Here is a 16,706-nt window from a genome sequence, read left to right as displayed (position 1 = left end):
CCTGGGCAGTGTCCTTTCCCAGGCTGGTGTCCAGGCCAGCAAAAGCACTAAAACACAAAGGACACCATCTGAGCTGAGCCCAGAATGAAGGGACCCCGAGCCCCTCCGCGGACCCAGACTTAGCCTTTTTGTTTTGCATTTGGTGAATTCTGCTCCTCCCTGGTGGCTGCTGGACCCCATCGAACTCCACTGCTCAGAACCAGGGTTAGTTCTGCCTAGGACAACAGAGCTAGCTCCCTTACCGAGTGCTTCCTGTAGGTGGGGTCCCCAACACCTGAGACCAACACCTACATCACCTGCGGCAATGCACTAAGAGAATCCAGAACTACGTTGGGGTTCCCAGCTGAAAAAAGAATCCAACAAGTTCTGAGGACCCTAGACATGACCCGTGGCCCACGGGCGTGTGCCGAAAGGGGCCATGTGTGGGGCGTGCGTGCCTGGGTATTTTTTGTGCTGGGGAGGAACATGAAGTTATAATGACTTATCGGTTTAAACGTTTCCTCTGAGGTGCGATTTCACCATTTCTCTCCAGCGTCCTCCAAACACAGCGGGCCGCTCTGTCCATGGGGCACGAGCTCATCGACGAGGACGGCACCTCAGCGCCGGTAAGAGCGCGGAATATGGACTCGGAGGCAGGAGCGTCCTGGCTGTGGGCCTGCAGTGCTGAAAGGCGATCTGCGCGGCTGTAGTGTAATTGTTTCATGTCGCATTGACCGGGCATGCTACGATTTTTAACAACAGTCTTAAAAACTCCAGTGACATCTGTTGGGTTTAATTGTGAGTGTAAAATAAAATCATTAAAGGAACAGCCGAGAGATCAATTTTCATACCGTTTAAACAACACGGTGACCGTCAGGCGGCGGGGGAGTCTGGCGACGTGACTAGTTCCGTCTCCCGAGTCGCAGCGCGGGTGTGCGCCGAGCCACGCGGGGAGGGCAGACAATTTACACGAAGTAGGAAGGGAGGCGGGAGGAGGCAGGCGAAGAGAGAGAAGGGGATAGAGGGCCCGGCGAGAGCCAGAGGGGAGAAAAACCATGAAAAACGGACATTTTATTTCCTCCCACCAAGAAGTATCTTGAACCCCGGCTTTGGGCTGGGCTCCCTGGAGGAGGGGGATGGGGGCGCCCCGTCATCCTCAGCTTAGGCCGGGGTCGGCAAGAAGAGGACGGCATAGCCGGAGCCCCACTCAGAGCGCCCCGCCACGGCGGTACCGGGGCGGCGCTGCGAGTTTGCGCCCCTCGGGGTCACCACTTTTGTTCTCCGCTCTGGGCGCCCGGCCGCGGCGGGGCCGCAGTGCGCACGCGCGGGCGGGGCGGGGCGGGGCAGGCGGCCGGCTCCGGCCCCGCCCCCCGCCGCCCCGGCCGGCTCCATCCGGGCACTGCCGAATTAGCATAGGGCCGAGGCACAACTTTGCCGAGACCCAGCGAGATCCAGGCGCGCGCGCCGGAGGAAATATAGTCCCTACCGGCGGGCGGCTCGCGCGGGCGGCGGTGGCGGCGGGGCGGGCGCGCGCCGGGCGGCGCGGGGCTGCGCGGGGCTGCGCGGGGCTCCCGGCGCCCCGGGGCCATGCGCCGGGCGGCGCCGGTAGCCCGGGGACCCGGCGCAACTTGCCGGGCATCCTGAGGAGTTGGGGTGGCCGCGGGCTCTGCGCCGCGGCGCCCGGCCGCCTTTCTTCCCCCTTGCAAGAACCTCCCTCCCTTTCGGTGGTGGGGGAGGGGGCTCGTGTCGCCCCCCTCCCCGGGAGCCCCGGTCCGACCCCGCTCGCTCCCGCCCCCGCAGAGCCACGCAACTTCCGCGGAGCCGGGGCCAAAGTGAGCGCAAAGTGCAGCCCAAGTTGCCGGGATGGAGCTGCAGAGCCGGCCTGAGGCGCTGGCCGTGGAACTCGCGCGCCACCAGGTAGGCGGCCCGGGCCCCCGGGCCGGGGTGGGGGCTCCAGGGGCCCGGCGTCCGGCTCCTCTCGGCGCTGGGTCTACTCGACAGCAGGTGCCCGGGGGGCGCCGCTCCCTGAGCCTGCCCCCAGGGCGGGGAAGTAGGCTGCTGCAGGAGCCCGCGGGGCTCCCCCTCCATCCCTCTCGGGCGCAATCCCGCACGGGGTGGCGGGGGCACGGCCGGGGGCCCGTGCGACTCGAGCCCAGCGTCTTCTCTTTCTCGACACGGGGTCTGCAGGACTGAGTATGCCGAGTGGCGAGCCTTCGTGAGCCCGCCCCGGGGTCGGTGCGAGTGCGTGCGCCGACCCCCTGCGGCCCCCGCCCGCGAGCAATCCCGCACAGTTTGCAAAAGTAGTTTGGGCGATTGTTGCTCAGCGAGCGGCTGCGTGGCGGCCGGAGCCCGAGCGGTATTGCGGCGTGCGCGAGAGTGTGTCGGGGAGATTAGGACGCGACTTGAATATTTATGAGCTTTGCTCCACACGGACTCGCCGTGTTTACTTGGCTCTTTGTTCCTCCCCCCTCCCCCGGCACACACTCACGCTCACTCCACACGCACCCCGGCCTGCAAAGTTGCACGGCTCGGGGCGCACCTCCGGGTGGCCTCGGCTCCCGCCCCGCCCCGCGAGCTGCCCCGATGAGGCGGCAGCCACAGGTAAGCGGTCCCGCACGGCACCGCTCGGTCGCCGCGCGTGCGGGACGAGGCCGGGGAACTTGGGGCGCGTTGCGGGCGGCCTGGCCGCAGGGCGCGGGGCTAAGGTCCGTGGGGCTCCGGGCGCACCCGACCCCCAAGGCGGCCAGCCTGAGCCCACTGCTCCGTGTTTCCACAGAACGGCGACCTCAAGAAGCAGCTCCACGAGAGGCAGCCGCGGATTGCCGCGCTCGGCGACAAACAAGTAAGCGAGCTGGAGCCCGCGCCCACCCCCGCGCCCCCACCCGCCCGGGTCGGGAGGAGGGGTCTCCGGGTACTTCGGTAGCACCCTGAAAAGTGCCGGCCACGGCGCCGCGCGCTCAGACTCCCGGAGGAGTCCGTGTGCCAGCCTCAAAGTTACCCGCGCCCCGCTTTTCTGGAAAGAAAGAGCCGGGTTCTCAGAGGCGCAGGGGGTAGAGCGCAGTGGCCGGAAGACAGAAGCGGCACTTAAAAGGCGGCGAGCAGCCCGGCGTCCATTTTGAGTTGGTGGACATGTTTTTGGAACGTGGGCATTTCTCCCGGCCCCGTGCCCCCATTTCAAGCAGGTGTGCGGGTCGGGGTAGCGGGGCGGTAATCGGGGCCTGGACACCAAACTACTCGGAAGCGATTTCTGGGTTCCACTGCAAATCTCATCTATGGAAGCGTTCCTCTGGGCGCCCCCTCCCCTCACTTCTCCAGCGTCACTTTTTATTCTTGGAACCTGACGCCAGCTCCCTGGGAACAAAAGAAACGCGCCCCCGGGACCCCCCCAATTCTGCCCCAACTTTGGTCTGCGGGAGTCAGGTGTAGATTGGGGTCCGGGAGAAGCTCCTCGCGGTGAGGGCCGTGGCCGCCGACCCCCTCCCGGCCCCTCGGGGAAGAAAAGTTGTCCATTGTGACTTAGTTGCGCTGAGCTCAGCGCTCGGGGTTTCAGCACCACGAACAGATGCCGCCGCCGGCAGCGCGCCTCCTCCCCCCACCCCCACCCCGGCCCGCGCGCCCCTCCCCCTCGGCTCCCCCCTCCCGGCACACGCGCTCCCGCGCCGAGAACTTTGAGAGGCGCAGCCAATGGCGCTCCCGGGGCTCCGAGGCTGGCGGGGATGGGGCCTCGGTGTCCCTCCCCGCTGCCCCCGCCCCTCTCTCCGCCCCCCCGGCCATCGATCCCGGTTCCTTTGGAATTCCTGCGGGCCGCCGTTTTCAGCACCAAACTTGGACAGCGCCCGCCCCCGCCCCCTCCCCCAATCCCTGCCGGGGTGACTGGAGCAGATGACCCCTCCCCGGAGGAATTTTTCGGGAGACCTGGAGGAGATTGGCGGGGGTGGCGGCGAGGGCGAGGGAGAACTCGGAGGCCGGTGCTCCTTACGAGTCTTTAAAGTTGAAAAGTGGTGGGAGGGGGCGTGCGGAAGAGGAGGGGGCGGGCGCTGCGGAAAGAAAGATGGCTGTTCCCGGCCGCGGGTCCGCGCCTGGTCTGGGGCGTCGGGCTGGACGGCAGGGCTGGGACGACGGCATTAACCCCTTTCTGCCGGGGCCGCGGCCCCCTCCCCGGCCGCGCGCGCCCGGCCGGGAGTGGAAGCTTCCATTCCCGCTGGAGGGGGGCCCGGCGCGCGGCCCCGGCGAAGTCGGGGAGTTCGCGGGGGGAGGGGACCCGGGCTCGGCATTACCATTTTGATTGCTTTGATGCCATTTTTGGAGGGGGAGGGGTTGGAAGACCCTTCTCCGCTGAGCACAAAGATGTTTAATCACTGTGTAGAATCAAATCAGATACTTTCTTTATAAAAAAGAAATCACCACCAAATCTGGCACAGTGTGATAGCCGAGGGCTACCAAGCCATTTTTCTCACTGGGCAAAACAGCAAGTTGTTGACTCTTACGCAGCGATAGAAGATTTGAAAGAGCAAATCCAGCAATCCCGCAGCTTTCGTTGCAACAATGTCTCTTTATGTGTCTTCTACATGGCAGTAGTTTTACTATTCCGAGTGGCTTTTCAGAGCATGGGTCTGGTCGTTTCTTCTGTATTGAAGCAACTATTTCAAGGCTGTTTAAATTTTTATGATGATCGTAAATGAGTAGCTATTTATTATCTGTCACGCCGGAATTTCGATGAGGGTGAGAGAAACATTGGAAAATCCTGTTTGAAAGCTGCCTTTACTCGTTACTCGCAAGGAGCTGTCCGGCTCCAGCCTGCCTCTGCCTTTCAGTTTGAATGGGGAAGGATGCCTGGGAGGGAATGTACCTCCATCTTTGTGTGTGTGTGTGTGTGTCTGTGTGTGTGTTGAAGAAGAAGAAAGACAACAACAAAAACTTTTGTTCTCTGGCCTTTTAAAAATGTTTCTCTTTTAAATGACTAAAAATGACATCTGGTAAGCAGCCAGGATTTGGCCTGGCCAGCTGAACTCATATTTGTAACTGTAAGTGTGTTGTTTTTCCTTTTCCCTTTGTGGCATTTTATGTAACAAGGCCTCATAAAAGAGGGAGGGGAGGGGCTGGGGCCGTGGTGCAGCATGCTAATAAAGCTGCCTGGGCTCTCTTGAGCTCCGCTCAGAGGTGAAACCTTGCAGAGGTCGACCTATGAGATGAGTTGGGTAGACTTAACATTCACTGGTCTCTCCTTGGGAGAGTTTGGCGATGATTGGCAGCTGGGCCAGGGAAAGGTCAATGACCTGCCTCTTGGAGGTGACTCTGGGCTGCACCCTGGCTCTGCTTGGTCACCCCGACCTGCCCGGGAGGAGCTGAAGTGTGGGAGCAGGGGTGAAAACGCCAATATTTCAGAGTTTGTTTTTAACTCAACAAAAATTTAAAGGGAGTGTTCATTTATAGATTTGCTTGGGGAGAAACTCATACCATCTGTGCCTACGGAGATAGATGTGATTTTTGTGCTGCTCCTGCTTGGAATATGGGAGGTAAAGGTTAAGTTTCAATTAAAAGTGCACACATGGATGATGAACTGGAGAGCAGGTGAACGGATGACCCCATTATCCACATCTGTTAGAAATACAATAGCCGCTGAGTAATATCTCTTGGTGTGCAGGCACCAATTTCCCATTCATGCCCTTGGCGCGGGGCTTTTTCCCATTACTTCTGGAAACACGGACAAGTGTTAAGGAGGGTTCCCAGGCACCCCTAGAAGTAGGTGGGAGGTCTTGGATCAGAAGCGGAGAGATGCAAACTCCATAGGACTCCCCCGTGCTCCTCCCGTCCTGGGTGGGCAGGGGCATAAGCCGGAACCTGCTTCCTGCAATTTGAAAACAGAGTTCATATTTCTCCTTTAAAAACAGCAGCGCATGTGGGGAGTTGGTACAAGCTGAGTTGTGGCCGGGTCGAGAGTGTCCAGGCTGCGTTCCCGGGAGCAGCTGCGCGGGTGGCCAGGTCGTGATTCGGGTGGAGGCAGGGTATGCGAAGCCTCCATTAGTTGCTCCAGCGGTTCGACGCCTTGAATGTGCAGCTCATGCAGAGAAGCAGTCATGTTTCTATCTCAGCTGTCAAGCAACAAGCGCTGCTGGGTAAATAACAGACCCGCCACCGATGTGGGAGGGTTTTCTCCCTCTTTGGCGTTCTCAGCACAACACTGGGGTGCCCCGTGCAGTGGGCATCTCCAGACCTGAACTTGATGCCAAGTGCAGCTTCGCTGTAGAGGAGCCTGCCGGGTGAGCTGCAGTCCAGGCTGGTGTAGCAGAGCCAGAGAGAGACGGAGACAGAGACCCTGGTGGTGAACTTGGGGCCTTGCGCTCTGCTTCATCTGTGGATTTGATGAACTCTGGATCCTGAGGGCTGTCCTCAATAAAATACGTCTTCCTGAAAGGTATTATGTATGTGGCACGTGCCCGGCGCTGAATCATGTCTTCTGTGTGATTCACGAGCTACGCTGGACCCTGGAGGAGCTCCTCGGACGTGTCCACTGCGGGAAACTGCCGGGCAGATTCCCTCCGAGAGGTCCCCGACGGTTTGCCGGCCTGCGCTGCAGGGAGCTTCTGCTCCCCAGGCGCTCCCCCCAAGTCTGCTCCTCCAGGAGGCTTCTTTTCAATCCTTCTGACCGAGAGTTCGAGACGTCCTTCCTCAAGCAGCATCATCACATGTTGAAGAGAACACTGAGGCCATTTCCCAGTGTCCCTCCATCCATTCTCTGTGGGAGAGCACGAGCTATGGAGAGGGCAGGGCCTGGCCTGGCTCTGCCCGCTGCCACCTGTGTGCCCTGGGCCCCCTACTGCCCTCCACAGCCAGCGTCCCGGGCGCACGCCTATCCCTGAGCCCGGATCCTGGAGCCTTTCTTCCCGTCTGTCCTTCTACCCCCCACCCCCCACCATCATCTCTTAGCTGCAAGACGGCAGCAGCCTCCTCACTATATCTACTTAAAAAACGAGAACCCAGCGTTACTGAAGCACAGTTCACATACCACATGCATGCAGTTTGCCCCTTTAAATAACACAATTAAGTGGTTTTCACAACCATCACGACCACCAGTTTGAGAACGTTTTCATCTCGAAAAGAAACTCTGACTCTCGGCCCCTACACCCCGTACCCCCAAGCTACCACTCGTTTACTTTCTGCCCCCGTGGAGAGGCCTGTCCCGACCTTTCGGGTGACAGGAACCACGTACTGTGTGATCTTAACACGACCGGCTTCTTGCACCGAGCCTGAGGTTGCGAGGGTCACCCAAGTGGGAAGCGTGTCAGCACTTCGTTCCTCCCTGTGTCTGGAGACGGCTCTGCTGTCTGACGGACCACGTCTGTCTGTCCATCCACCAACGGAGGGGCCCTTGCTTGTTGCCCCTTTGGCCCCTTCTGCTGCGTTCTTCACCAGAATGAGTGTCTTCAAACCCGGTGGCCACCGCGGCACTCCCTTGCTCTCGGGAGGAAACCTGAGGGCCCAGGAGCCTGTGGGGAGGGCCCAGCCCACCCGCCGGGCCTCTGCTGGGTGCCCTCCACCTCCCTGGCACCCGCAGTGCAGCCCCCATGGTGGCTTTCCAGCTGTTCCTTCTCACCTTGAAGCACCCTGCCTCTGCAGAGGGCTCGCCATGCAGGTCCTGGTCTTGCTGCGGCTGCCGGCTGGACTGTAAGCTCCATGAGGACAGGGCTGTGCGCCCCCCCACTCCCTCCCTGCCCCCTGCCCCGGGTTCTCAGGGCAGCGCCCCCAGCAGCTGAGCACTTGCTCATTGAAGCAGCTGAGGACTTGGTAAGAACATGGCGAGGACCAGGAGTGATGGGTGTACCGGTCCTGGTAGTGTCCCTAGCCTGCAGCAGGCATGCGACAAATGGTTTGCTTTTAACATCGAATATGAGAAGAGAGGACTCCGAATGAGGAGGAGCAGCAGCCCCTTGCCCTTAGACGCCTCACGAAAGCATGAGGTGTAGGTGACCCTGTGTCGAGGACGTTCCGGAAGAGTTCTGTGAGTCTTATGGTAGGAGTTTCTGTGTCATGTCTGGCCTGGGGGTTGAGGAAGGCTTCCTGGAGGAGGTGGGGAGAGGTCCTCCAGGATACCTGGGGTTGTGGGCAGGCGGAGCTGGTGGCCAAGCCCACTAAGGGGAAATGGCCTTTGGAAACCGGGGGGCCGAGTGTCTGCAGTAAAACCACAAGGGAGAGGAGGGGAGGCAGCAGAGAAGGTAGGCAGGGGCTGGAGCAGGAAGGCCTCGGAGGCCAGGACGTGGGGCCTGGGTGTCGCCGGCACCCGGCAGGAGTGGTGCCGCGGCCTCGTTGGCCATATGAGCTCCATGGGTGTTTGTTGCCTGCGTAGGGGGCCCTTGCCCATACCTCTGGCAGGCTGGGAGGCTGCAGGGCCCATGGTCCTGGGCAACCAGTCCGTAACAGGCTGTGAGGGCGGGGAGGCCACGTGGGATCCCCTTCTGCCCTCACCAGAGCTTCTCAGAGGTGAGATATTCGAGGGGCACTTCTGGGGGCCTCCAGGAGGTGACTCAGTGGGCGTCTGCTCAGTCGGTTTAAGGAAAAAATGTGTGTGTGTGTCTGCGTACATATACACCTATTTGCATTATTTGTTGGCATTTTCTTGATTCATGTTATTTTGACTGTATAGTAAAGTATATAATAAATATGCCAGTATATATACCAGTAAATGTAGCACATCGGAAGTCTATGATATACACATCTACTTAATAATAATTTGTCCGGGGTGATGTTACTAAAGTGAGAAGTAAGAAAAATAGCATTCTCTCGCTGAAGTGAAATCTTACTGAGGAAGGCGGCGGTCGGTGTCTGTTCTCTTCTCTGTAACGTGTGGGAATAAAGAAGAAATCTGCCGTAAAGAAAGTTTTGATTAGAAAAGAAATACATGCTTGTAGGGGAAAGGACTCAGACTTGAAAGTCAAAAAGGGTGAGCGGCCCCTCCCCCCACCCCCTTCCCCAGTGTGGGGCTGAGGCCATGCGGGTTTGGGGTGCGCCCACCAGGCACGTGGTCTGCGTGCACAAACTCCTCCCCCACCGTCCACGTTCCCGGTGGGCGCACTGATCACACGGCTCCTAAACCTGCTTTGCGCTCTGAGCTCCAGGTGGCGGACATCTCCTGGGATCCACTCCCGTTAATTCCTCAAACGTTAACGAGCTCCTGCCCGGCCCTGGGGATGTGGGGGCGGCGGGGCGTGCTGGTGGTGACAGTGGCATCTCCCCTGAGGAGGCTTTGCAGTCGCCCGCCCAGTGCTGCACGTGGGCTCTGCCTGCGGAGGCGGGCTCCCCGTCCCGGGGGCCCTGCACACTACCTGTCCGAGGCATCTTGCCCCCAGACTCGGCTGGTGGCCGGCAAGACTCGCCTGTGACGGGTTGCGTGGGCCGCCCCCGAGGAGGTGGCACTTGCACCTGTGGAGACCGATTGCCCACGCAGTGTCGGCTCCCTGTGGCCCCCACACGCTTAAACAGGTCTGTCCCCCACTCCCCCCTCGATGTACGTCTTGCTGAGTTGTCGGGACAGCACCGTGACTTGGGCAGGCTGGGCAGGCCCGAGAAGAGGACTTCCCAAGGTCAGACAGCGTGGGACCTCCGGGAGGGTGCCGCAGTCACAGCCTCAGTCAGGGCCGCTGCCTCGTGCCAGTGCGGCGCCCTACGCTGCAGAGTATGACGTGAGGTCGCTCCAAAGCCACGACTCCAGGGTTGCTGCCCCAGCTCCCTGCAAGTGGCTGAGGAGCCCGGGCAAGTCACTTTGCCTCCTGGAGCTCTGGTTTCCATCCGTAAAGCAGATGTACCGATGAGAGTACCTCCCCGTGTTGCTCAGCTGAGCCGGCTGGTGGATGGACAGGGGGTTGGTTTGGAGAGGATTGCGGTGGCTGCGTCTGTGGCCACAGGAAGCTCCGTGGAGCCTGGCGCTGCGCTGAGGGCGGTGGCACGCGGAGCCTTTGCACGGTGGCTGGTCCCTCCTGATGCTCCTCATTCCTGGCAGAGGTGCCTCCATGCTGACTGCCGTCTTTCTCCCGTCAGTCCAAGGAGTTCACTTCGATGTTTTAGCCTCTTAAGACGCCGGCGGTTGGCGCGGTGAGACTGGTCCCTGTTACCTTGGACTCTTTCGACGGGACGAGTTTGATCATAGTTCATAATCCACTGCCGCCTCGTCAGAGCTGCTGGCGCTGGTGATTACCCTGAGTGTCAGCCAGCGTGTCCTCCGACACCTGTGTCTGTCCTGGAGCCGAGTCACAGGCTCGCTGCCGAGCTGTCTCACTGACCATGGCCGCCGCCTGGGGTGCACCGCAGCCCGCTGGCCTCAGGAAGTGGCGTTGGTTGTTTTTCAGTGGGGAGGGGGCCTGTTGCCGAGGAGCAGTGTCCGGCCACGTGCTGGTCACTGGGGGCTGAAGGAGGCCCTTTTTCGAGAGGTCTGTTGGCTCAGCCTCCAACTTTGGGGGAGAGGCAGGCCTCTGTGGGGGCGTGTAGCGGGGCCACACTGTGCGTCTTCCCATGGCTGTTTGGCATTTACAGGGTTTTAGGGGCTAGGACCCAGGAATTGATTTCCCTTCTAGAGGCGTGCCAGTAAGAAGGCTCTCAGAAACAAGAATGGCAACACGCCACCAATCGGGTGGCATGTGCTGGCTCGGGGCAGGTGCTTGGGGACGCCATGAGAGAGGCACCCGGGAGCATTAAATGATGAGATGGCGCCTTCAGCTCTGTGTCCACAGTCTATCCTCAGCAGGTGGGACTTGGGCGTTACCTGTTCCTCCATCAGCTTTCTGATCTGATGCCACCCCCAAGCCAGGCCCTGCGAACGGCTCACTCACCCTACACACATAACCCCTCCAGAAGGCCTGTTCTTGGTCTCCATCCTCTTCAGGGGTAGGCTGGGCCAGGGGTGGGGGGGTGGTTGTGGACAGCACGCAGCTGGGAGCGGAGGCGCTGCACTCCAGTCTGTGGCTTCGGGACCGCAGCCTCTATGCTGGAGTGTGCGTGGGAGAGATGACGGTGCTTTGTGCCACCGTTCCCACAGGTCTGGTGTGCCTGTAACTCCAGGGCACAAAATCAGGTGGGAGGAAGTGGAGTCAGTGCGTCAGAGACATCTGTGAAGATGATCTTCACTCTGAAGGCGAGTGTCCTAGAACCTGGGAGGGGGCCAGGGTCTGCAGCCAGTCCCTGCCTCTCCCCAGAGGCTGGCTGCTCACTAGCTGGTCCCAGTGCGGAGTGTGACGCCCCGGCTGGGCTCAGGGAGGGGCCTCTGCAGGGTAGGGGTGGAGCCAGCGGCAGGTGGAGTCTTGGATGGACCCCAAGCCAATTCACCTGCGCTGGTCTGCCTGCCTCGGCCTGACGCCCCTCTGGTGGGGACACCGCTTCTGCTGTTATTATTACTGTTGTTGTTTTACATGTCCAGGTGGAGGCACCTTCTGATTTTGAAACGGTCACTGTTCTCCAGAGGAACAAACGTGCTTCATTAAGATATTTTTTACTGGCAGTTACTTATTGTTCGGTTGTAGCAGTTTCCAGGGCACGGTGAGAAATTGCTGAGGCAGCTTCGTTCTGGTTACAGCCTCCGCTGCCGATGGCATCCCGTGAGCTCTTGGAGGCGGACATCCTGTGGGGTTCCGGATGTGGGCGGCCCGATGGGTCGCAGATGGGCCGAACAGTTTTTCTTGCTTGGCACCTGGGTTGGTCTTGTTAAAACACAGCAGAAGGGAGTATATTCATGGGGGGGTAATTTTTTGTCCAGGTTCGACTGGAACCCCCAGCCCCCAAGTGCGGCAGGAGGGCAGGTGGCTGGGTTCCCATCTCAGAGTGGGAGAATACTGCTTCCCAGGCCGAGTCGCCTGGAGGAGTCCTGAGGACGCGGGCCACAGGTGCCGGGCGTGAGTCCCGAAGAGCATCAGGGCAGTGGAGCGGGGGCAGGGCGGGGGTTGGGGGGCTTTCATCGATGTCACTCTGTGGACGACAGCCCGAGGGACAGCATGCTGACGGGGCCCAGAGACGTCACTGCTGCTGAGAAGCAGACAGGCACCTGTGGCTTTTTGTCGGGACAGAACCTCCGGGTGGCTTCTTGCCTTTGTGCACTGCTGTGTCCACAGCCAGGACTGGGTCCAGAGCTGGGGATTCGGTGGACACGGGGCGTTCGTCCCCCGGCTTCCCCTGACGACTTAAAGCGCAGGACGTGAAAGGCAGGGGGACTTCACAGGGCACGTCCCCCGAGCCCCCTTCGTACAGGAGGTAGATCGTGTCCCTGAGTGGGCACGGGGGTGGCACCCAGGAGACCCGGGGACTCTGGTCTTCTGGCCACACGCCGCAGGCACTCGAGAAGCCGGTTGTTTTTGTTTAAGCAATTAAGTTCTGTTTCGTCACTGGAGTCTTCTCTCAGAAGCTATTTGCCCATGAGGGTGTCTCGGCATGGGACGTGCTAAGGTCTTACAGAAGCTGTTCTCGTGTGACAACAGGGCCACCAAGAAAGGACCCGGGACCCTGGCTGGATGGCTCAGTGGGTTGGAGCTTCAGCCTGTAAACCAAAGTTTGTGGGTTCGATTCCCAGTCAGAGCACATGCCTGGGTTATGGGTTTGATCCCTGGTCTCCGGTCTGGGTGTGCATGGGAGGCAACCAGTCAATGGTTCTCTCTCCCCCTTTCTCTTTCTCTTCTTCTCTCTCTAAAAGCAATGAAAAAATGTCCTCGGGTGAGAAATTTTTAGAAAGGGCCCTGGGGCGGCACCTAGTGCTGTGGAACAGCCGTGAGAGTTTTGGGGCAGCTGGCCTCTGATGTGCACAGGGGGGGGCGGCAACTTCGGAGGTTCGCGCCAGGGCTGTCTGCCTGTGAGACTTCCTGAGCCAGACAGACACAGAGACGGCTCAGGAAGAGCGGGACTCTCGCCACCAGCCCCCCGCCCCGCACGAGGCTCTGCTCTCAGAGTCTACAGGTGGGCTGGGGGCCCCTCCAAACAGGAAAGGTGCTGAGAGATGGCGATGGCGGCCCGTGTGGGGAGAGTAACCACTGCCTGGCATCTTCGGGGTGGAGGCAGCAGGAAGTTACTTGAGCTGGCAGATGGGAGGCTGGGGGCCCCGGGGACGCCCGCAGGCTGTCCATCAGTGGTGCTGGAGTCAGTTTGGGGCGAGACTCCTCGCTCCAGCAGAGGAAAGGGCTGGGATGGGCGGGGGGAGTGAGGCAGAGAGGGAGTCTCTTCGGTGCCACTCAGGCGGAAAGCCAATCTGCACATGTAAATGAACTTCCAAATGCAATTAAAAATATATACATATTCGAGACTGTGATCCAGAATTTAATGTGAGGTGCAGGTTGCAGGGTGACAAGCAGGGTTTCCTACCCTTGGCGGTACCGCCCCTTCCCGGTGACTGACGAGTCTCGGTGGTGATAAGCGCCAGGCAGATAAACACCAGAGTTACCTCGCAGAGCACACCTTCGCGGCCCGCCGCGTGCAGAGCTCTGTCTGCCCGCCTGGCCAGCGCCCTCCTCCCAGCTGCCACTGCAAGGGGACCCGTGCTCAAGAAGGCCCCTGCCGGGGCTTCCCCTGGTTTGACAGGAGACAAGGTGACACAGAGTCAACTGTGTCAGTGTGGACAGAGCGCAAAGGGCCCTGGGTGCCGTCCCCGCTGGGGGGCGGGCATGCCGCAGGAGGCTGCCAGGCACTGGGACGCAGGGCGCCCGGGATGCTCAGTGTAGGGACGGGAAGGGGATGCAGGGGACGCGGGGGGCGGCGGCAGAGCTCCCTGTGTCTGAAGCCCTTGAGCATCCATCCCACGTGGCCCCTGGCCCTGTCGGCTGCCGTGAGTCCAGAAGAGGGCGCTCCGAGGGCCGGCGCACCAGCAGGTGCCTCTGTGTGCCCGCGCTGTGCCAGCAGTGGACGCAGTAGGCCCTTGAGACATGGTCACAGTCTCGGGGGAGAGACAGGTGACAGACAAGAAACAGGAGAAACGAATGGCGGAGTGGGTCGGAAGGTGACAGGTGCCCTGACAAAAAGTAGGACAGGTGTTGTGTGCGTGCGGAGGGCAGGTGGCTATTTTAAACAGGGTGGTCGAGGGGGCGTCTCTGAGAAGGCTGCGGGGGGCGTGGAGGGGCGAGCCTTGTGGCCCCCGCAGGAAGGGTGTCCTAGGCAGAGGGGACAGCCTGTGCCAAAGCCCTGCAGTGGGACCTGGTGTTTCTGGTGTGGCCGGGAGAGAGCAACGGAGTGGGAGTGAGGGCGGCAGTCTGGGTGGGCCGGGGTGGGGGGCTTCCCCCTCCGGGTGTAACCGACCTGCCTGGACGGCGGGGGGTGGGGGTGGGGGTGGGGCAGAATTCTGACTCCAAGCTGGAAGTCGTCGGAAGGCTGACTTAGCCCTGAGTCTGGAGGGATTCCTGGAGCGCGAAAGCTGTCCAGGGGTAGAGGTGACTGTTCTGAGACGTTTGCCCTTCCCGCCGGCCCCGAGCCAGCACCAATGCCGTCGAGCGACCCGCTGGATCTCCCCAGCTGAGATTCAGAAACGCTGGATCTCCGGGGATTCTGTCCTCGCCCAGCGCAGAACCGCAGACTCGATGGCCGGCCGAGAGTCCGGGGTGGGCCGGGCCCCACCCCTGCCTTCCTGCCAGGGGCTTGGCCCCACGCAGCCCCCGCTCCTTTAAGTTTTCAGGAGAGGCCAGAAGCCACGTGTGGTGGCAGCTCCCGGTGACTTCCACTTGGGCAGTGCGCAGATGCCTCTTCTAGATGCCGCTGGCCGCTGGGTCTGCTCCAGTGCCCACAGCCAATGGCCCGCCCCACCACCTGGCTCCTCCTACTTCTGGACAGGGCGGGGGTCCCTCCTTCCCATTCACGCTCCTTCACAGCTCCATGCTACTGGGCTGTACTTGAGTAGTCTCCCCCCGCCCACCCCCCCGCCTTCCCCTCCACGTCCCCCACTCCTTCGCAGTCTCACCTGCCACCTGCACGCAGGCAGAGTGTTGGACACGCGCTGTGGAGTGAGTCAGAGCCCAGGGCGCCGGTTCTGTACCTCCGGGCTCTGCGGTGACAAGGGGGTCTGACAGCGAGCCTGGGAGGACGGCGGCGGCACTCCTGGGGACCCGGTCCCTGAGGGGAAGCAGGTGCTCCGTGGCTGGAGGGCCGAGGCTGTTCCTCAAGAGCTCCTGGCTCTCATTTAGATAAGTAAGTGGGACTCCAATCTATTCCTGTAAATAAAGCGGCCCCACCCCGCCCTGAGTCCCGGCCTTGTTGAAGTTCTGTTATTAACGAGTTCTGCTGAGTGGGCGTGAATGGGGGCCACGCTTTCATATCACCGATCTAATTGTAGACACGAGGGACAGCACCAAATAAGCAGCCTTTAAAGGGAGGAGAGTCTGGCAGCTTGGTGTAAAGTGTCCTTTAATGAACTTCTTTGGCACTTGTATCTTAGCAACACGTTTTATTACATCCTGGTGCAGCTGGACTCACGCACAGTAATTTATCCCCCGCCCCCCCACTCTGCCTGGAGGGAGGAATGTGGGGCCGCCTTCCCAAGGCTGTGTTTGCGTCTCTTCTGCTTTGTTTAGTTGATGAAAAAGATAAACAGGGGCTGGGAGCAGGGACCTTGCTGGCGGGCAGGCGCTGGCGTGGAGGGGACCATGGCCTGGGCCAAGGGTGGGTGGCCCTCCTGCGGTTCCGACGCTGGGGCCGCAGGCCACCCTGTCCCTGTGCCGATTCTGTCCCCAGTGCTCCCTGGGTTGGGTATTTTTATCTGGACTCCTTTCCTACAATGGCATGCATTTGGATGTTGCGGAAGTGGGGACGTTTGCAAATCTTTCCTCACAGTCAGCAGCCTGGAAGTGGGGGTGGGGGGCAGTTCCAGATGAAGGCAGGGGCCTGCACCCGAGGGGAAGAGGGAGGGAGGGGGCTCCGGGCCCAGCCCCTGCCCGTGGTGAGTGCAGGGACCTCGCCAGCTGCACCCTGCTCTGAGCCGGAACTTTCTCGTCTGCTGCGTGTTTCCCGTGCCTGCTGTTACAGCTTACCACGGACTGGCTGGCTTCGAACTACAGAAATGTATCCTCCCGTGCTTTCGGGGCTACGAGTCCAGAATGGAGGCATCAGCAGGGCTGAGTTCCCCCCAGAGACTCCACGGGTGGTCCTCCCTGCCTCTTCCCGCCCAGGGGCTCCAGGGCTCCGTGGCCGCATCGTGGAGTCTGTCTCTGTCGTCACGTGGCCTGTGTCTGCGTCTCTTTTATTGGGGCCCCAGTCATTGGATGGAGAGTCCATCCTAATCTAGTATGACCTCCATTTAATTATATCGGCAAAGACCCGATTTCCAAATAAGGTCGCAGTCTGGGATTTTGAGTGGATGCGAGTTTGGGGGGGGCGGTGTCAGGACCTAGCCCACTGCACCTGACAGCTGAGGCCAGTCCCCCCTACTTCACACAGCAGCTGGGGATCAGACAGGTGACCGGAGCTCGATGCCACCTCAGCACCAGGTGCAGTGGACTCTGCGGGCAGTCACCGTCCCACCCCTTCCTGCAGCCAGGAGCGGAGACGGGGAACCTCGGACCCCGGGCTCCATCAGGGCCGTATGATGGCTCTCCTGTCTGGTTTGAAGACTGGAAATCAGGGTCGCCCAGAACACTGGGTGCCTCACTCATTACCACATGTGGCCCAGTGGAAGTGGGGAGTCTGGTGTGAACTACAAGTGTGGTTTTGAAAACCAGCCGGCTGGTGGCTTCACCCTGATTTGTTCTTCTTCTGGCGAGAGGAGAGGATGCTTTCGAGCC

The 16,706-nt window shown here is 60.6% G+C and overlaps 1 protein-coding gene across 2 annotated transcripts in view; it reads left to right on the top strand.

The window, feature by feature from the left end:
- Positions 1-1,525: 1,525 nt before the first annotated feature.
- PHF21B (PHD finger protein 21B) overlaps positions 1,526-16,706 on the top strand; it is a 62,206-nt gene continuing 47,025 nt past the window's right edge. Inside the window, exons 1-2 of one of the 2 annotated variants that reach the window (XM_024579313.3) lie at positions 1,526-1,896; positions 2,756-2,821. In XM_024579313.3, coding sequence (XP_024435081.2) covers positions 1,843-1,896; positions 2,756-2,821 — 120 coding nt within the window. In that variant the 5' untranslated portion in view covers positions 1,526-1,842. Of the gene's footprint in view, positions 1,897-2,400; positions 2,581-2,755; positions 2,822-16,706 lie in introns of those variants that run through there. The other variant, XM_045186786.2, reaches the window with a different exon arrangement.

The sequence above is a fragment of the Desmodus rotundus genome, chromosome 3, assembly GCF_022682495.2.
Source record: "Desmodus rotundus isolate HL8 chromosome 3, HLdesRot8A.1, whole genome shotgun sequence".
Classification (NCBI taxonomy): Eukaryota; Metazoa; Chordata; class Mammalia; order Chiroptera; family Phyllostomidae; genus Desmodus; species Desmodus rotundus.
This window is presented reverse-complemented; position numbering and strand designations above follow the sequence as displayed.